Source organism: Peromyscus eremicus, chromosome 6 (genome assembly GCF_949786415.1).
Source record: "Peromyscus eremicus chromosome 6, PerEre_H2_v1, whole genome shotgun sequence".
Lineage (NCBI taxonomy): Eukaryota > Metazoa > Chordata > Mammalia > Rodentia > Cricetidae > Peromyscus > Peromyscus eremicus.
In genome coordinates, this window is record NC_081421.1 from 93,985,269 (window position 1) to 94,006,362 (window position 21,094).

Here is a 21,094-nt window from a genome sequence, read left to right on the forward strand (position 1 = left end):
CCCAAAAGCCTTAACTTTATTGCTGACATTTGCAGGGAGTGGCTCTGGATGGCTTATGCATGATTTCTACCGACTCAAAGTTGTTCACGCACTGCTATGGAATGTTTGGATGACTTGTGCTAGTTTTCACATCAAAAATAGTCTACTGACACAAAGATATTTCAGGGTCTTGAGCAGATAATTTCAAAAATGACTTCTGAAAATGCATACATTTATTGCAGTGCTGGCCTGTGAAGCTGTGTCTGGGGGGACCTTACCAGTAAGTGCACCTCAAATTTCCTTTGCCAATTTAGTCCGTAGAGCATGGCCAAATAACAAAGGAAGGGTCTCTTTGGAAGATGGGTATGATTGGTGTCCTTCTCTTTGGAAGTGTTTTGTAGACCATCACTCACTGCAGTAGAACTTGGGATATGTGGCGGCAGAAACGATCTGTGATTGGGATGTGTGGGATGAGAGCTAGTGACCACACATGGCATTGAGCACTTGGTCATTTTACTCAACTTTAAATGGTCACTGGGACTAGTGACAACCACATTGAAGAGCGAGGCTTTAGAAGGAGGCCATTGACCTGTGATGTGGAGCGCATCATATTGCACTGATGTGAGCTCTTGCTTAGTAAACCCAATCCTGAGTTCAGTTCCCAGCACCATAAAAATAGAAATGGCAGGAAAAAAGGAGGGGAAGAAAGAATAAAAAAGAAAGGAAGAGAGAGAAAGGAAAGAAATTTATATGAAATAGATGAATTTAGTGGGCCAGAGAGATGGCTCAGTGGTTAATAACACTTACTGTTCTTCCAGAGGACCCAGGTTCAATTCCCAGCACCCACATGGTGGCTCACAACCATCTGCAACTCCAATTCCAGTGGGTCTAGTGCCCTCTTCTGATCTCCATGGGCATTGCATGCACATGGTGCACATATATACATGCAGGCAAACATTCATACATATAAAATAAATCTTGAATAGATGAATGTTGTGTCCTGAGAACAAGCATCCCTGTGCATGGTGCTAGCCATGCAACAGTTGTATTTTTAAAGGTGTTTGAGGTGTTTTTGGTGCCTGATTAAAATGCCAGCTTGTTACTGCAGAATGAGAAGCACAGAAGACCTCTCACTTAGGATGTTCTGCTAAGCCCATGAAGCTGCACTTGGCTCCACCCAGGACTTGTTGATGGCTTGGGTCTTGGCCGTCATGATACCCCCTTCCATGATGTCTGCCTTTAACGGGTTGTAGAGCCGTTGACAGGCTCCATTGCACGTTGAAGATGGTGTGTGACGTGTGTCATAGATGATGAGAGTTCTGTAAGGTAAAGTAGAGTGAGAAGAAGTCGAAAGTGTTGAGGAAATACTGGAGCTGGAGCTGTGTTAGATCGGTTAGTAGCAGCAGGATTTGAAGGACAGAAGCTGATGTGTGTGTGCAATGCTGTCCAGTGAGAGCTGAGGAAGACTGATGAGCACCATGGGAGTGGGGTATCCAGAGTCCTGATGGTACTTTAAAACAGCCATCTAAGGTATGCAGTATGTTATGATGGGATACATATAGATAGTTAAAAGGTTAATATAATCGGGCAAATTGACACATCATCATCTCATATAGTTACCTTAACTTCTTTCTTTATTTTCAAGGGAAGAGCAGCAAAAACAAACAAACAAACAAACAAACAAAAAACCCTTCATTTACTATGAATCCCAGATGCAGTCCAGTTTTATTATCTGTAGGCCTGGTGTTACAGCAGAGAAATCTAAGTATTGAGCACTTGGCTGATATGTGCATATTTGTGTGCATGAGTGCACACACACACACACACACACACACACACACTCCTTTTGGAATGAAAGTTCTTGAAGTGTGATCTTGAGCTGGGAGAGCTTCTATAATAGCTAGTCCATTTTCATAATGGTACTCGGATCGGATGCCACTGACCTTTCCTCTCTGTGACGACATTCGCAGTGACCATGGTAGAGGAAATGGCTGATACCTCAGGACAGAGCTCACCATAGTCCTCATTTCTGTGCCGTCAGTTACACGAGACTGCTTTTATTTTAAAATGTCGGATGAAAAGGTTAAAACTTTATGAATTTTATTACTAGGTTTCATTCTTTTAAAAAATATTTATTCACAGGTGCGTGCCCCTGTGTGTGTGTGTGTGTGTGTGTGTGTGTGTGTGTGTGTATGTGTGTGTGTGTGTGTGTGTGTGTATGCACGCGCGCATGCGCATGTGTACGCCTCATTGTGTGCAGTGTCCTTGGGGACCAGAAAAGATTGTCAAATCCCCTGAAGCCAAAGGTACAGGCAGTTGTGAGCTGCCCCAGTGCTGGGAAACTGTCCTCTGGAAGAGAAGTGTGGCCATCACCCCAGCCTCTAGACCTCAGGTCTTAAATAGCCTTTTCATACTTCTGAGACAGGAAGTGGAAAGCATGTGAGGGGCTCTTTTTCTCAGGGATGGGGCTCACTGCAGCCAGCAGAGCCTCAGGGGTCACCGAGGCCCCACATACCACTCAGCCACGCTGGTTACACAGACAGCTTCTTTCAATAGAGTTTGAGGTTTAGCCTGAGACCTGACTGGGCAAGTGAAGTGAGTTTTCACACATATACACTTCTAGAAAGAGAGAGAAGTGCTGTAGCTTTCAAGGGTAAGGGCGTATTGCAGCCAAGGAGGTAAGAAGGGCAAAGATTCCAGACAAAATTCTAAGCAAAATTATGAAATCAAGACTTGGGGCCTAAAACATTCCATTGTCACAGCACTGCTTAAAAAAAAAAGTTGCAGTCACAAATCATGACATTATGGCCTTGGTATTTGACAGATACTTTCCTGAAAATGAATGACACCCAAGGAAAATATCTGATGCTGTTCGTTGCCAATCATGGGGGTGGGGGAGGGGAGAAAGAAACAAAAACAAGAACTTAATCTTTGAGTGAAAATTAGGAGTTTTGAAAACTTGTATCTTTCACCATGAAACTGACAGTCCCTGGTACTTAATAACTTCCCCAGTGAGGTCAGTGGTGATGGTAACAAACAAATGTTGTGTGTGTGTGTGTGTGTGTGTGTGTGTGTGTGTGGTTGTTGTTGTTGTTGTTGGTGGTGGTGGTGGTGGTTTTGCTGGAATATTTGAGTCAAGATTTGGGAGATCTGCAAAATTCATTCAAAAAAGCCAGTGCTTCCCAGAGTTACTGGTCACAGAATCACACATACTAGATAAAGGATGCTCAAAGCATGAGAGTAAGATGCTAAATCTTTGGTTCCATACTTACACCTAACCCATACAAAAATACCACTAGCTAGCCTGTCATGAGTTCAGGGCCTGCCTGGGATGCAAAGTGAGACTATCTAAAAACGTCAAGAGGAGGAGAAAAGCTGTAGTGGTGTCTATCACTCACTGCCGTGTTTTGATTTTGTTGTGTTTTCTAAGACAGGGGCTCACTAAGGTGTCCAGGCTGGCTATGAACCTGTGGTCACTCTCCGGCTTCAGCTGCCTGACTTTTGGTATCAGAGCAGATATCTGTAATTATACTATCTGTAATTGTAATTATGTAATTGTAATAATATCTGTAATTTCTTCGGGGTCTATTAAAGTGACCTTTCCTTTGCTGCTTACATATCTGTGCATCTGGCTTTTCTCCCTTCATTTAAAACAGCACATATCACATCATTCATGGAATGCAGTAGACTCGAATTCAGCTGAATCCTACAAAGCCCATGAAAAGATCCACAAAACTAAATGATGTCATCCTCACTAAATCTTTACGGTGTAAACATGCCTGTTTTTAATGTAAATAGAGTAGCTTTTAAATTTGCATTTATTTTATTATGGTGTGTGTGTGTGTGTGTATGCACACCACAGTGCACATACAGAGGTCAGAGGTCAGCTCTGTAGAGTCAGTTCTCTCCTTTCATTTTGGCCTTGAACTCAGGTCTCAGGTCTTTAGGCCTGTGCTGCAAGCACCTTTACCCTTTACAACGTCCCCCTAGCTCACCAGTCCTGTAATGGACTTTCTCTTCTCCTCTTTTCTTTCCTTTCCTTTCCTTTTTTTCTTTCCTTTCCTTTCCTTCTTTCCTTTCCTTTCCTTTTCTTCTTTCCTTTCCTTTCCTTTTCCTTCCTTCCTTCCTTCTTTCTTTCTTTTTTTTTTTTTTTTGAGACAGAGTCTCTCTACATAGCCCTGGCTGTCCTGGATGGGCTTTCTCAATTTGATAAGATATTTTGAAGTTCCTCAGTTTTAATTTCTAATATCAATAATTAATAAATACTAAAAAGTTTGAAAGCCATCCATTTCAACAGGACATATCATTGTTTTTTATGTTTTAATCCATGTGTTAGGGCATGTGTGTGTATGAAGTAAGTTTTAAATATACATGGAATAGAAAGATGGAGAGGATGGAAGTTAGCATTGTAGTTACCAACTCCCAGAGTTGGGCCACTGGGCCTGTAAGCTCCAGATATCAAGTGAGTGAACCCCAAGTTTTAAGAACTTAAATGGGGGAGGGCAGGCAAAAGGATGCTGACAGTTCTGGTCACTGGCAGGGTGTTCCCATGGAAGCAAGGCTTGATGACATGACCACACTCCAGAGCATGACACTTTCCAGAGTGAGTCTGGCCCCGACTTCTCAGCCACCTGCAGAAGGAGGTAGTGATGTCACAGCAGGTAGACTCCAGATGTCTGGCAAGAGAGCCCCCCTCTCCCCCTCCCGCCCCCAGCTCTCCACAGACTGTGTTCCTCCGCTGAAAGCTTGGAGAGGTTTGGGTTCATGCCTGTCTTCAATGGGAACATACCCTGTGACTGAAAGCTTAGGCCCTGCGTGGATCCTTTGAACCCACAAAGGACTCACGTCGGAACCTATTTGCCTGCCCAGCAGCACCTTGAACAGCATCCTGTCTCTGTGCCACATGCTCTGAACAGTCACAGCAGTGTGTGAGGAGTAGGATCCATCATCACAGCAGGGTCATCATATCCTTGACCTGTAGGATGGAACACTGTGTCCCCAGCAGTGGCCTGGCAGTCATTCATGTCCTTGGCCTCAGGGGTGGGCTCACCCTCCCAAGGTGGCAGCTGCCCATGGGTTTCCCTGTGTTCCTAGGGCGGTCTTTCTGTCTCTGCTAAGAAACCTGCCTGCTCTTCAGAGATTGGCCTTGCAGGTTGTAGAGCCTTCCGGTTCTTCGTAAGTGATCTCCCATCTGTCCAAACGTGTTGCTCTGTTGAAGCTGAAGTCTGTGAAGCGGTTGTCCTTTTCACACTATGCGTCTCACTAAAACCACACGAGCTCAGAAAGGGCTAGATCTGATGTCTCCCCTTTTTCTCCTGTATCTCCCCATCTGTAGTAAGTCACCCTCCCCGGCACCACCCCTGCCATCTACTTCTGATATCTGCCCAACCCTTATGGAGGATTTTGACAGACACAAAGTGGACATTAGATCGAGTGACGTACTAGGGCACTAAAAGATATGCGGCCGAGTCACTCAGGTTTACACAAGTGGGTGGGAAGGATTAGTGATAAGAAGAAGAGAAAGATGTTCTTGAGAAGCAGAGCTGTGCATGAGGACCCAGGGGCTGGCCAGCTGCCCGCCTGCCAGGACCTCCGTTTTCTTACTGTCCCAGCGGGGCAGCACAGTGGTCTGCTGTGGTTGTCTGGGCATTAACCTAGAGGACCTCAATGCTGGAAAGGGCTGCATGTTTGAGCATCCGATGCTGCCCTCTCTCTCCTCTGCTCTTTTGGGGCTCTGGTTTCACACTTGAGGCTACTTTTAAATGTTTGTGTGCACTTAGAGTCACCACTGTATATATAAAACACAGTAATTTCCTGAGACCTGGATTTGGCTGGAAAGGATGATACATCTGGACTAAGCTCATGGCTGTTCTCTCTCTCATGAGAAGAATCTGGTTTCATCCTGACTTCCTTGTGTGATGGGCATACCATCTGGGAATTGGGGGCAGCTCACCAACTTAAATGAAGAGAGGCAATAATGTTGGCTGTATTTCCCTCAGCATCAACGTGCATTGTTCTAACTGTCTCATATCTTTCTGTCTGTTCTCCTTTCAGGGATCCGTATCTTCTGGACCCAACTCTGGAATATGTGAAGGTAGGAAAGCAGAGCTTAGCATGTAGTTATGACTGTGGGTAACAGACTTCCCGCTCTAACGGCCCTGCCAGACGCTGCCTGCAGTCTGGCTTATGTAGAGAGCTGGCCACACCACCCGGAACACCCAGAGGGAAACTGGCTCTCAAGAGCCTTTGGAAAGCTTGGGAAGGGTCTCTGTTGTTTTGTGAGAGTCTTTGGTCTCTCCCCCACGTCTTAAAATTCAGAGTCACGGGTTTGTTTTTGTTTCTGTTTTATAAGTTCTGGCTTACACTCAGTAATACCTCCAAAGAGGTCTGGAGTCAGCACCATATAATCAAACTCATTATCGTGGCACTGATATAATACTCACACTGGATAAACAGCTAGCAGAGGGTTTGATGTGTCCAAATCACATTTTGCCACCGAGTGAAGTCATTTGTTCTGTTGTTGAGTGGATTCTTTTTTTTTTTTTGATCTCTTAGTTTTCAGATTTGGAGGATTTGGGCAGGGCGTAGAAAGGCATTGTGGACCAAGCTTTATCTTGGGTGGGAGGAGGAAGGCCCTGGGTTTTAGAGTTTCTGGTCTTTTCTGCTGCAACAGCCCTGCCCTCTCTCCTCAGGAACTAACTTGGGGCCAAGCAGTAACCCTGCCCCTCAGTGGGGCTCACAGTCAGTGCTGTCTGGCTGCCCAGTCCTTCTAGACTGTCTGTCTTTCCTTCTCCCCTCCTCCTACAGAGGAGAGGCGTGGTCTGTCACACTTGGCTTTGTGACAAAGGCTCTTGCTGTTGGAATCAGGGCAGGAGTTAGGTTGTCTGATCTCTTCCTGAGGACCCATGGCCTATCTTCTTTATTCCGTATTCAGAGCATATAGGCCTGCTGCTCGTATAGTTCTGGAATTCCCTCCTTTTCGACCAGAGGGGAGATGGGGAGGTGGAGAAAGTTCCAGTCAAATTGCCTGGTCATGTGGAGCAGAGGTGATGGAGTGTGTGGTGATGGAGGAGGGGATAATTTCCTCCCCTTTCATTCTCTCTCTCTCTCTCTCTCTCTCTCTCTCTCTCTCTCTCTCTCTCTCGGAGGGTTTCTCTGTGTAGCCCTGGCTGTCCTTGAACTCACTCTGTAGACCAGGCTGGCCTCGAACTCATAGAGACCTACCTTCTTCTGCCTCCTGAGTTGCTGGGATTAGAGGCAGGTGCCACCACCATGGGCCTTCTTCCCCTTTCTTAATCCTGAATAATGTGTGTGAGCTTTGGGACTGTGGCGAGTGTGTGAGCCAAAGCCAGCAAGGTCTCCACACCGCATCTAGTCAGAGGTCTGTAAACTGTGTCTGCACCCCTCCTGCACGCACCACATCTGTTTCCACCCAGGTTGTGCACCGCCGAGCGTTGATAGTACCCACACAGGGTGTGTTTTGACTCAACGATAGCAAGGGAACAGTGCGCTACAACGATGCAGGTCACTCTAAAAGTCACTCCGCTCCACGGTTCAGAGGCTGGCTGTCTCCCACCAGAGGCTCAGACCCTCTCTATTCACCGAGTGTAGCCCTGATCCTTGCTCCAGTAACTCGTTTCTCCCTTTTACAAAACTCTAACCTCTTTTCCAAGAATCCCTTGATGAATCTGCTAAAGATGGGCCGTGTTAGAACGGTCTGTTTTAGTACAGCAGCCCTCACTTCTTTGTGGTTTTACCTGCCTACAAGCAACCATGATTCAAAAATAACTAAATCAGAAGTTCCAGAAGTAAGCAGTTCATAGGTTTTCAATTGTACGTGTTTCCGAGTAGCATCTTGAAATCTTGCTGGGTCCTGCTCATCCTTTCGGTGTGTCCACACTGTATATGCTGCCGTTCCGTCTGTCACACAGTAGTAGATTGGCTGTCACTGAATTGCAGGGCTTGTGTTCAAGTAACTCTCATTTTACTTACGGGTTCCAAAGCACAGGCGAGGGATGTGAAGGCAGCGCTAGGGCGTTAAACATGAAAGGGTGGATTGACTATTTCCACGTGGCAGCCCTGCAGGGCACATAGGATAAAACGTAATATGGTATCCATAGACTGTGATGTGATCTGTGATTTCAGTCATCCACTGAGGGTCTTGGAATATATCCCTGAGGTTACGGGAAGGACTATTGCGTTATCTGAGTTATTGGGACTCATTCATGAATGTCAGCCATGGTGAGTTGAACTGTCTAGACCATGTCGAAGTGGTGCAGTGAATTTCATTGTCTTCCATTTACCCCGGCTTTCCCCACCTTCTCCTACCAACGGCAAGGTTGATACATAGAGCTGCCCTTTGGAGTCTTGGAGAGTCTTATTTTCAAGGGATTGTTTGTGGGAGAGGGGATGGGTGGTTCTGCTCTTCTGTGGTATGCATTTTCTCCCTTCCCTGATCTGAATCCAGTCAGAGCTTTAAACTGTGGCTGCATCCTTCTTGACTGTAGAGCAAAGTTGTTTTTTTTTCCTCCCCCACCTCCACCCGTGTGTGTGTGTGTGTGTGTGTGTGTGTGTGTGTGTGTGTGTGTATGTGTGTGTGTGTGTGTGTGTGTGTGTGTGTGTGTGTCCGTGTCCTGAGGAGGCCCAAGAGAGCATCGGATCCCCTGGGACAGGCGGCACAGATGCTTTGAGCCACCATGTGGGTGGTGGGAACCAAACATGGGTCCTCTAGAAGAGCAACAATTGCTCTTGATCAGTGAGCCATCTCTCCAGCCCCCAGCTTTTATTTCCTTGCTTTGTCCTTGCTCTACAGCAGTGGTTCTCAACCTTCCTAATGCTGGGACCCTTTAATGCAGTTCCTCATGTTGTGATGACCCCCCCCCCCCACCATAAAGTTATTTTTGTTGCTACTTCATAACTGTAAGTTTGCTACTGTTATGAACTGTAATGTAAATATCCGTGTTTTCTGATGGTCTTAGGCAACCCCTGTGAAAGGGTCATTGGCTCCCCAGGGGGTCTCGACCCACAGATTGATAACCACTGGTCTAAAGCAAAGGCTGGAAGAGGGTTGGGCCAGTGTGGAATATTTCATGGCCTCAATGGTTCAGGAAGCTCCAAAATAACATCAGGAAAGGCTTCTGAGCACCAGGTCCCAAGGGCCCTCCCTGTCAGTCTTCTTGCCCATCACAGCACCTCTGATGGAACTGTCCCTCAGCCAGACCGATGGTGTCAGAAAGACCCGAGTCAGGGTCACCGGTGCCTGTGGTGGCTAAGGAGAGATCAAGGCAGATGAGAGGCATGGGTAAAGGGAGGTGCAGTCTAGCCCCTAGACTTTGAGCTGTTTCTTCCCTACAACCTCCTGGTGCATTCAAGTCTTTGGGGCATCAAGAAAAAAAAATTCTCTATTAAGTCTGTTGTGCCACGAGGACCCTTCTGGTAGGGTCACCATTGACCTAATGAACTCGAGTCGAGGGGTCAGATGCTTAAGGATTTAAGGATGCCCTAGAACAGGAGTGGTCTGCTCTGTGGCCAAGCCCCGTCTGAACAGAAGCACCCAACTGTGGCAAGACAGAGTCTCCCTCGCTTCCCAGTTGTGAAGCGGCCCTTTGCCTCCCAGGCCTGAGGGAAGCAAGGCGCTGAGGCTGTCCCCATAGCTTGGACTGCAGTGTCGGGGACAAGACAGTGCTGGAGGAGAGAGGATCGGGACCTCAGCTCTGCCCAGTTTGAGTTCTCTGTCCTCACACCTGAGGGGTTGTATTCTCAGCACATTAATGTGGCACTGAAGGGCCCATTGCTTAGTTACCTAAGTTCTTTGCATATGGAATGGAAGGAAATCACCAGGCTGAGAAGCCCCGGGGTGGTTGATGTGTTCTTTCACATTGTCCACGGGGCTGGCCTCCTGCTGAACCTCCTACCTAGACCCTAAAGGTTGCATTTGATGTATGGATGGGACAGGAGAATTAACAGCAGATCTGAAGTAGCCCCACACACACACACACACACATACCTATGGCGGAGAGGAGGGTGGCATTGGCATCGCCTTCCTTACTGATTTTTTCTTTCATCTGCCTTTGGAGAGTATTGGGTCTGTTTTCTTCTTTTTGTACTCTCCCCTCACAGTTTTTTTCCCTCCTACACCCTCAGAAGGCTGTCATCTTGAAGGTCGGACTTGAGCTGTTTTATGTAATCCCAGAGCCTTCTCTGTAGTCAAATATAACTGCTTCTCACTGCATCTCAATGAGACCGGAATGCAGACGGCTCAGTGGCTACCTGGCCACCTTCCCTGCTGCTGCCTACTATGTAGTTACTGACTTGGCTTAGAACTGAACTGTTCTGGAATTTTCCTCTGCATATCTGGCATACCTGATGCTAGATAAAACCAACTTTTTTTTTTTTTTTTTTTTGGTAGAAGTAAGCAGCGTGGTTGGAGGTCAGAAGTTAGAGGTGGTTGCCCTGAGCATAGCTGTGGTAGATTTTTGTGCCCACCTCCTTCCTGCCTGGTCTTGTCATATGCACAGACCTATCAAGACATATTTACTCTGTGTCCAGTTTCTTAGACATGTCAGGTGATTGCTTAGGAAATTTGAGGCTAAAACCATTGGTAGTAGTTCAGTGTGTTGCCCTTCCCACAGAAGCTGAGTCACGTGTCCCGTGGGGAGTGTGGTCCACACCCGAGTTCTAGTTAACAGTGTGACCTTGATGGTCCGCCCCGGTATCCACTGAATCTATGAACTGTTGGAGCCTGTGAAGGGGACGAACCTGTAGATCCAAAGCGGCAGCATCTCCACGACACAGGACAACAACAGGCTATTGGAGAAGAGCCCAGTGAGAGCCCATTATTGGTGGGGAAGCAGAAGCCAGAGGCCTCGAGCCAGACCAATGACTCCAGGCAGTGAACACTTGCAAGTAAAGATGAATGGACTAAAGGTAAACTGTGTGACTCATGGGTCCACACCACAGCTTCCATGGCAGGATTCTCCTACTTCTGTTTTGTTGTTTTGTTTTTTGTTTTTGTTTGGTTTGGTTTTTGGTTTTTCTTTTAAATTTGGTTTTGGTTTGGGCGGGAGGTTGCAAGGGCAGAGGTTGGACGAGACGGGACAGGGAGATAAGTGGGATTGGAATGCATGATGTGCAATCCACAAAGAGTCAATAAAAATTAAAAACAACAACAGCAAACAACAAACCCAGTCTGCCCTGGAACTTAGCACTTTCTCTGTGGGTTCTGTCTTCCTCATCACTGGGAAGATTGGGAAGGGTTTTTGTTCTTCTAATTTTAACATTTTAGGGATCTTTATGTCTACGACAGACCAGAGACGAAGAGAAAGACATTTGTCCCGTACACCCCCTCCCCCCCCCCCCCCCCCCCGTAAGTGGCAGGAGTTCTTACATTGTCACTGTGGTTTGTTTTCATTGTTGATTGAGGCAGATTAAGTAGCTGAGGCTAGCCACAAACTCACTGTGTAGCCTGGGCTGGCTAGCTTGGAGTCTGTAATCCCCTTGCCTCAGCCTCCTGAGAGCCTGTGTTATAGACACCACCTGCCAACTGCGCTGGCACTCTTGATTATAAAGTTGCCATGCTGTTTGGACCCCAAGAAGCATTTCAAGTTGTATCTCAGACACTAGGACCGAGGCCGTGACGACAATGATCGCTTACTGGTTCTGTTCCTTCTGAAGAGTGGAGATCTACCCCTATACTTGCTTTATGACTCGTTATGCCGCACTTTGTAAAAAGCCGTTCCTGCCAGCCCTAGAGTTCTAGTCTATCTATTTGCTTTGTGTGTGCGCGCGCACGCATGTGTGAAAAGCAGGGTAAGTTGCTGGAGTCAGTTTTCTCCTTCCACCCTTACGGGGGGATGGAACTCAGGCTGTGGGGCTTGGCAGCCATCACCTTCGCTGGCTAAGCCACGTCGAGGGCCCCGTGTTTCACTTCTGTAACCCCTTTATAAACTTACTTTTACTTTCACTTTTTGTCAGTCTTTGCACTGTGTTTCTGGCCCTACTTGGTTAAGCTTCAACAGTTGTCCATCTCCTTTCACTAAATTCCATAGGCGTCTATTATTTCCTGTCTCTTTAGTTCATCTTCTTTTTTATAATTAAAATTTTAATTGATATAGAATTACATCACTTCCTTTCCTCGTCTCTTTCTGACCTTCCCACCCCTCCCCCAACTCCCTCTTAAACGGATGGCTTCTTTTCCATTGTTATTGCTAGACAGACGCACAGGCATAAATCTATAAATACAGCCTGCTGGGTTTGTTTAGCATGGCTTGTGTGTATATGGTTTCAGGGCTGACCACTTGGTATTGGCTAACCAATCAGGGGGCTCATCCCTGGGAGAGGCTGATTCTCCCGTTCTCCCGCTTGCTCATTCGCACGTCTGTTGATGTCAGCACTGCTTGGGTCGCGGTTAGGCATCTATGTTGAGGAATTATCCTGGACGAGTGTTCTTGTCATTTCCAGGAGACAATCTCACAGCAGCCTTCCTGGTCCCCCGGCTTTTAACAACCTTCAGTCCTCTCTTCCAAGATGTTCCCCGAGCTGTAGATGTAGGCTCATCTTCCTTATGCCACGGAGTCTCTCTAGCTTCTTCCCACAGGTGTTACTTTAGTGAAATCTATTTCCTGGGCATGTTTTAAAGTTGAGGAGGGATGTGATTGGCAAGGGCATCGTGGCTAGGTGATTTTTTTCCTAGGGGGAAAAAGGTTTATTATAGGTTTTCCATTTTGAAATAAATTGCTTTTAAGAAAGATAAGTTAGAAAGCCTGGTGGAGCAGGAAGCGTGGGCTGCCTGCATTTTCAAGTTAGGAGTGGAGAGGCAAGTGTCCTCTGGTGGGTGGGATGTGGACAGCACAGTGTGGCCAGAGACAAAGGCCTGCTCTCCAGAGATCACATAAAGCAAGTGTCAGGAGGGGTTTCGGCCTTTGTTCCTGGCTGGGTTCCTAGTCATCAGCCCTGGTGGCTTCTTGTGGCCCACTTGTGAGCATTAATAAAAACTTGCAGTGTCTAAGCCTGCTTTGCAGGTTAGAAGAAAGGTCACAACCCTGGAGCTGGTGTGCTGAACGGGGACCAGAGCCCTCCACTTCCTCTGGAAGCCTAGAGGAGTCCTAAGAGGCTGAGAAAGCCATCCTTTGTGGGCTTAATGCTCGTTCCCAGAGGGTCTTCTAAGTCTGTAGACATTAGTCTGCCAGGGGCTCAGATCTCTGTGAGGCCATTTCCCACAGTTGGCTTGGGATACCTTAGGTCACCCGGCAGATGAAAAGAGAAATAATTATGCGAATTCCAGCACCAAGAATAAGCAGTGTGGCTGTGGGAGGCCTCCCTAGAAGAGGGGGCAGGAGGGCCTCCGCTCCCCTTTTGTGCTCAGTATGGCTGCAGCCATGGTCACGGCTAAATAGCTGTCTTTGAGGGAAGTCTTTTCTTCTAGCAGGAAAACAGGCGGGTCTGCTCTGAATTAGCCAGCTCACAAAGTCATGAAAGGGACTTACAGAAACAATGGCGCGCTGTACATTCCGTGAGATTTTAACAAGTTATACGAACCAGATAATGGCCCAACGGGCTGGCGCTGCAGGTTTTTGCCTGAGTGTGCACATCCGCACAGCCCGTGTTGTCCCCGTGGGACCAGATCAAATGGGTGCCAGCGGCGAATGGGAAACAGCCCGGGCTCACTCTGGGCCCGTGTTCAACGTCGCCCACTCTGCCCCCCACGCATGCTCTGTTGCTATTCTTAGGAAGTTTAGTGTTACTACGGTTTAGAAAATTGTAGCAGCCGGGCAGGAAGACAGATGAATAGGCTAGAAAACAGTCCCTCATCCAGCAGAATCATATCCTTCAGGTTTACAGAAATATAGCCACTTTAAAAAAAAAAAGTTAAAACTTATAACAAGAACATATGTCCATAGGAAAGTCTCTGTGTACATGCTTATATATGACGTTATTTGACATTATTCACCATTGACAAAAACTGAAAACAACCTGAATGTCTGCTTCAGTTGTGACCCATGCAATGGCTCACTCTTCAGCTAGAGAAAGAAATGGACACACAAAGCCATTAGTGTACCAAAAGTGCCGTATGCTTCACAGAAAGATAGTCTCAAAGGCTACCAGCAGGGCTGGAGAGATGGCTCAGTAATTAAGGGCATGCATAGCTTCTTAGAGGGGTTCTCTAGTCCCAGCACCCATGTTGGGTGGTCCATAACCACCTGTAACTCCAGCTTCCTTCAGAGGATGTGATACATGTGGTCCTCCCTGGGCGCCTGCGCTCACATGCACACACGCACAGACACATACATGTACATAATTTTCAAAAAGCAAACTTTTTTTCCGTTTTTCAAAGTCTGCCAGCTGGAACTGCATCCGTAGTGACAGAAAACGGGTTCATGGTTGACAAGGGATGAGAGAAGGCATCTTTAAAAGGGAACTTTGGGGGAAATGTCAGGGGGGAAAAAGTCTTTGATTGTAGAAATAATCACCCAACTGGTCACTTGTCAAAGCTCACAGAATTGTACTAAAAAGGGTGACACTCACTGAATGCAAATTAGACTTAATAAGCCTGGCTTTTGAACAGAAGGGAAGTGAAAATCCCTTTTAGCCTCTGGGGACTGCCACCTCAGGAGGAGGGTGAGTCTCCAGTGTGAGATGGGCTGATTCAGTAGGGACAGACCCCCTCCCTGCACCCCCCCTCCCCATCAGCAGGTGGAGACAGCCCTTAGAGATTCGTTTTCACCATGGAGGCTCATTCAGCAGACGTTTTCTCAGCCTCTACTGCATAGTCACAATGCTAGTCAAGAGGGACCAGGTGAGGGGAAGTGACATGAAGTGTACTTACCTAAGAGAGTGGCAGGGGCAGGGCAAGGCCAGGTGTTGCCAGGAGGCCTTTTAGAGGGGGAATTAGGAGCCATTTTATGAAGTGAGCCAACAGATCCTGGCAGGACTTGAGTGGAGCAGGTGAGGGAGAGGAAGCTGGGGCAGCTCAAGTTCACGCCAGGCCTGGGATCTTGCCAGAGGCCAGGCAGGCAGTTCTTGAGGAGGAAGCGAGTCCCACACAGAAACCTTGCTACCACCGTGAGAAATCACCCCACAAGCATTTGGGGATAGGTTTAAAGCTAGGGGTGAGAAAGCTCCCACGCAGGGCCAAATCTGGCCCTTCCCCTGGTTTTCATTGGCAAAACATGGACTTTACCATTGAAATGTCTTTATTTCTTAATTTAAAAAGAGTGTATAATCATTGAAAAGCCGAGACGTGTCCAGCAAAGCAAAGGGAGAAAGGATTCCCCCCTCGGTTTGGCCATTGAAACCTCTCCTGTCGCCCGTATTTGGGGTTTCCAGGCTTCTCTCCCGACCTGGTGAAAACTGAACAGATCTCCAGGGTCTTGACCTGGGGGAAGTACACTCTAAAGATCCAGAATCATGACTGACTCCGAGTACTTCACAACCAATAAGAAGGGAAAAATCTTTGAGTTAAAAGCTGAACTCAACAATGAGAAGAAAGAAAAGAGGAAGGAGGCTGTGAAGAAGGTGATTGCTGCTGTGACCGTGGGGAAGGATGTCAGCTCTCTCTTCCCGGATGTGGTGAACGGTATGCAGACTGACAACCTGGAACTAAAGAAGCTTGTGTACCTCTATCTGATGAACTATGCCAAGAGTCCGCCAGACATGTCCATCATGGCTGTCAACAGCTTTGTGAAGGATTGTGAAGATCCTAATCCTTTGATTCGAGCTTTGGCAGTTAGAACCATGGGGTGCATCCGGGTGGACAAGATTACAGAATATCTCTGTGAACCCCTCTGCAAGTGCTTGAAGGATGAAGACCCCTATGTTCGGAAAACGGCAGCAGTGTGTGTGGCAAAACTCCATGATATCAATGCCTGGATGGTGGAAGATCAGGGATTTCTGGATTCTCTGTGGGATCTCATAGCAGATTCAAATCCAATGGTGGTGGCTAATGCTGTAGCAGCATTGTCTGAGATCAGTGAGTCTCACCCAAACAGCAATTTACTTGATCTGAACCCTCAGAATATCAATAAGCTGCTCACAGCCCTGAATGAGTGCACAGAATGGGTCCAGATTTCATCCTGGACTGCCTGTCTAATTACAACCCTAAAGATGACCGAGAAGCTCAGAGCATCTGTGAGCGAGTAACTCCTCGGCTATCCCATGCCAACTCTGCAGTGGTGCTTTCAGCAGTGAAAGTTCTAATGAAGTTCCTAGCACTGTTACCCAAGGACTCTGACTACTGCAATATGCTGCTGAAGAAGTTAGCGCCTCCACTGGTCACTCTGCTGTCTGGGGAGCCAGAAGTGGAGTATGTCACCCTGAGGAACATCAATCTAATTGTCCAGAAAGGCCTGAAATCTTGAAGCAGGAAATCAAAGTCTTCTTTGTGAAGGACAATGATCCTATCTATGTTAAACTAGAGAAATTGGACATCATGATTCGTCTTGCATCCCAAGCCAATATTGCTCAGGTCCTGGCAGAGCTAAAGGAATATGCCACTGAGGTCGACGTGGACTTTGTTCGCAAAGCCGTGAGGGCCATTGGCCGGTGTGCCATCAAAGTGGAGCAATCAGCAGTACGCTGTGTAAGCACATTGCTTGATCTAATCCAGACCAAAGTAAATTATGTGGTCCAAGAGGCAATTGTTGTCATCAGGGACATCTTCTGCAAATACCCCAACAAGTATGAAAGTATCATTGCCACTCTCTGTGAGAACTTGGACTCCCTGGACGAGCCCGATGCTCGAGCAGCTATGATTTGGATTGTAGGAGAATACGCCGAAAGAATCGATAATGCGGATGAATTACTGGAGAGCTTCCTGGAGGGCTTTCATGATGAAAGTACCCAGGTGCAGCTCACACTGCTTACCGCCATAGTGAAGCTGTTTCTCAAGAAGCCATCAGAAACACAGGAGCTGGTCCAACAGGTCTTGAGCTTGGCCACACAGGATTCTGATAACCCTGACCTTCGAGATCGGGGTTATATTTATTGGTGCCTTCTTTCAACTGACCCTGTGACAGTCAAAGAAGTAGTGTTGTCTGAGAAGCTGTTGATCTCTGAAGAGACAGACCTCATTGAGCCTACCCTCCTGATGAGCTCATCTGCCACATTGGTTCTTTGGCCTCCATGTACCATAAACCTCCAAATGCTTTTGTGGAAGGGAGTCATGGGATTCATCGCAAACACCTGCCAATCCATCAGGGGAGCACTGATGCAGGTGATAGGCCTGTGGGCACCACCACTGCAACCAACCCGGAGCAGCCTCAGGTTACCCCTCTCAAGGGGACCTTCTGGGGGACCTCTTAAATCTTGACCTGGGTCCCTCAGTGAATGTGCCGCAAGTGTCCTCCATGCAGATGGGAGCTGTGGATCTTTTGGGAGGAGGACTGGATAGCCTGCTTGGCAGTGACCTTGGCGGGGGCACTGGAGGAAGTCCGGCAGGAGGACAATCCTTCATCCCATCATCGGTGCCTGCAACCTTCGTTCCTTCACCTACTCCTGCTGTAGTCAGCAGCGGTTTGAACGACCTGTGTGAGCTTTCCACGGGGATGGGCATGGCGCCTGGCGGATGTGTGGCTCCTAAGGCGGTCTGGCTACCTGCAGTAAAGGCTAAAGGCTTGGAGATCTCAGGCACGGTCACTCACCGCCAAGGGCACATCTCTATGGAAATGAACTTCACCAACAAAGCTCTGCAGCACATGACGGACTTGGCCATCCAGTTCAACAAGAATAGTTTTGGTGTCATCCCAAGCACTCCCTTGGCCATCCATACTCCACTGATGCCAAACCAGAGCATTGATGTCTCTCTGCCTCTCAACACCTTGGGCCCAGTCATGAGGGTGGAACCTCTGAACAACTTGCAGGTGGCTGTTAAAAACAATGTTGGTGTCTTCTACTTCAATTGCCTCATCCCACTCAATGTGCTTTTTGTAGAAGATGGCAAAATGGAGCGCCAGGTCTTCCTTGCGACTTGGAAGGATATTGCCAATGAAAATGAACTTCCGTTTCAGATTAAGGAATGCCATTTAAATGCTGACACAGTTTCCAGCAAGCTGCAAAACAACAATGTTTACACGATTGCCAAGAGGAATGTGGAGGGGCAAGACATGCTGTACCAGTCCCTGAAGCTCACTAATGGCATTTGGATTTTGGCTGAGCTACGGATCCAGCCAGGAAACCCCAATTATACACTGTTGCTGAAGTGTAGAGCCCCTGAAGTCTCTCAGTACATCTATCAGGTCTACGACAGCATTTTGAAAAACTAATAAATGGGTCCTGTACCCTCCAGCCACCCTGTAATCGGTGCAAGCCAAGAACTCTTAACTGAAGGAAGTCGTACTGCTGTGTCGAGCCTGAACACTGCGCCACCCACCCCGGTAGTGACCCGTCACCCTGTGCTGACATTAGCACTCACCCCGTTGGATAGGTTAGCTTCCTGTGACACGTGTGACCACTGCTTCCATCATTCCCCACCTCTGCCACCTGCCGCTGCCCTCAGGCCTTCCTCGTGAGCTTCTCCATGCTGTGCCAATGGCTAGCTTTTTCTACACCCTCTTTTGAGTGTAGTTTGATATTTTGTAATCAGAAGCTCATTTCACAAGCAGAAAAAGGCAACAAGTTAATTAAAGCAAGGAAAAGTGTCACTGAAACATAAACTGCACCTTATTGTTTTATATTTTTGTACAGATGAGAAATTGAGGTAGAACAGTGAGTAGAAAGGGTTAAGTGACATCGTCAAACACAGTCTTAGGGGAGATACAGGTACGGCCCCTAGCCCCTTCTGGGGAGGGGGGTTCTCTTGTCCGTGGCAACCCTGCTCCTGGTCATTTGCGTTTTCACTTTTCCCCTCTATCCAAAGTCTTTCCTTGGCCAGGCCTTCAGGCTCCTTTATGTCCCACATGCTGTCTCGTTTGGTGACTCTGTGCTTGACAGTGGTGGTCTTCATTGACGTTTTGGAGTGCAGGACACTGGGCCCGTAGACACAAAGCTGAGAGATGGTAGAGCTCTGTCCCTTTGCACTGCACTACCCCAGTAATCCCACTGACTGAGGAAGCTGAGGAGAGATGTTAAGAACCCCAGTGCCCTCCCTAGCCTTCTTCCCTCTGTTCCTCAGGGCCAATCCAGATCTAAAGTCAGAGTTTTAGAGTTAAAATAGACTTTAATGGCTTATCCAACCTGGTTTTTCTACAAAGAAAGGTAACAGGCAAAAGTTTGTTATTGCCGAAGCCTCTTGGCTCCTGAGTAGCAGAGCTGAGGCTGATTCCCTGAACCTCCACCAGCTTCCCTGTCCAGCTCATTGTTCTCGTCCTCGAAGCCCTGCCTCTCCTGTGCCCACCTTGGCTCTTTGCATACTCCATGCTGAGTTTGGTGCTCCCCCATTCGTTGGTGTCAGGTGGCAGCTGGCATCTTCTCAGTTACCTGAATGTACATGCAGGTAACAGAGTGAAAGGGAGCTAACATTTGCCGGGCTCTCTTAGAGCCACATTCTAGAGGCCAGCCAGGGAGGGTAGAGATGTTGCCAGTTCTCATCGTCCCCCAGCTCTCCGATCTGCTCTTCATCCATGGTACTCAAGCTCCAAAGCAAAGTAAGATCATCCCAGAAGTCCAGGTAGTTCTTGTCATCTCTCAAAGGGCTGGGGATGTGAAGTCCTCTCCCTTAACACGTTGATGTGATTCATCAAAGAATGCCTCATACCCACGCCCCTGCTCAGTACTGTTGACACTGTTTGAGGTGGTACAGCCTGGTACCTGACATTCAGGCTCCATTCAGAGTTCCCTGCTCAAGTCAGAAGCATCCCAGTATCCAGAGACCGCATGCTGGACTCAGCCCTGCCCACTGGAGCCAGAGGAGAAGAGGTTGTGGAAAATCAGAGCAGAGAACAACTTCCTTCAGCCGTGTGTCTGGAATGATCCTGTTTCCTCCCAGTTGCAAAGCTTCTCAAGTTCCATAAGCCTCGAGAATCTTTAAGAGGATCGCTGCCTGGTGGAAGGGAAATACATCCCTCCTTCACCATGTGGGGAATAGGAAATACTGCAGGGTTGTGTGGGAGGCAGGTAGGTTGGTGATACGTTGGGTGGAAAAGCAAGTTGACAAAATTCCCTTGTTGAGACTCATTCATGGAGTCAGTTGGAGATGAGTCGTGTAAGGGGTTCACACTACAAACACAGTTTTCTCCTCTCAAAGCAAACTGTAGTTCCCAAAAGAAGAGTGTGTGTCAGGGCAAGCAGAGAGAATAATTGATGCCAGAATGTGTCTACCCCTGAAAGTGAGGCCTCTCAGCCTCTCCAGTGATGGGTAACAGCTGCTGTTCTCTGCTGGCCTAACTGAGCCGATCCGTGATGTCTGACCCCATGGGGAAGGCACCTCTCATTTCACCCCAGGCAGTTGTGGAGGGTCGGGGGGGGGGGGGCGGTGATGCTGCTTCACATGAAGGGGCTCTCCAGAAGAGACAGTCTGTTGCCTCTGCCACAGCTTCCCTTCGGGCCCCTTTCAAACTTGACCAGATTGGGAGAACGGGGGTCAGGTTCCCCTGTGTCCGCTCTCCTCGGCCTAAGTGTGTCTCTAATGCACATTGGAGCATAGAGGGTAGGGGAGCGAACGCACCAGAGCTCTTTCGGGTCAGATTCCCTGAGTGTGTCCTCAGCCAAGCCTGGTCCATGTGTCTGTGTTGAGAAGCTTGAGACAATGGAGCCAGGTGTGAGGGTAAAGATTGCCCTAAGAATGCTTATTCTTCTGTTCTTGTTGGGATTTGTTCGTGGGGGGGGGGATGGGGAGAAACTTTACCTTGTATATTTATCAATAAACTCGTTTACACACACACACACACACACACACACACACACACACACACACGAGTGTGTAAAAATTATACAAAATTCACATGCCAGTGTATATTTATAAACTTGTATGGGGCACAGCCAGGCCTGTATTATGAATTACCTGCTTTTGTGCTGTCATGGTGTGGCAGCAGAGCCTAGGAGAACCCTTCATGGGAAGGTTTGCTGACCCCCCTTTCCCCCTCCCCCTTAGATGGCTTATTCCCTCTCTCTCCCTCTTTCTCCTCTCTGATGATGTCTTGCAGGCCTCCAACAGAAAGTTCTGTCAGCTCATGCTGACATTACC

At 47.8% G+C, this 21,094-nt stretch overlaps 2 protein-coding genes across 2 annotated transcripts in view; both read left to right on the forward strand.

The window, feature by feature from the left end:
- The window catches only part of Bcar3 (BCAR3 adaptor protein, NSP family member), a 114,694-nt gene that overhangs the window by 24,568 nt on the left and 69,032 nt on the right, over nucleotides 1–21,094 (forward strand). Inside the window, exon 2 of the mRNA XM_059266182.1 lies at nucleotides 6,034–6,073. Coding sequence (XP_059122165.1) covers nucleotides 6,034–6,073 — 40 coding nt within the window. The remainder of the gene's footprint in view (nucleotides 1–6,033; nucleotides 6,074–21,094) is intronic.
- On the forward strand, nucleotides 15,219–18,626 carry LOC131913522 (AP-1 complex subunit beta-1-like). Its single transcript, XM_059266181.1, is given in 5 exon segments — nucleotides 15,219–16,039; nucleotides 16,042–16,314; nucleotides 16,317–17,057; nucleotides 17,060–17,239; nucleotides 17,242–18,626. Coding segments are annotated over 5 exon segments (2,844 nt in total). The 5' UTR covers nucleotides 15,219–15,384; the 3' UTR covers nucleotides 18,237–18,626.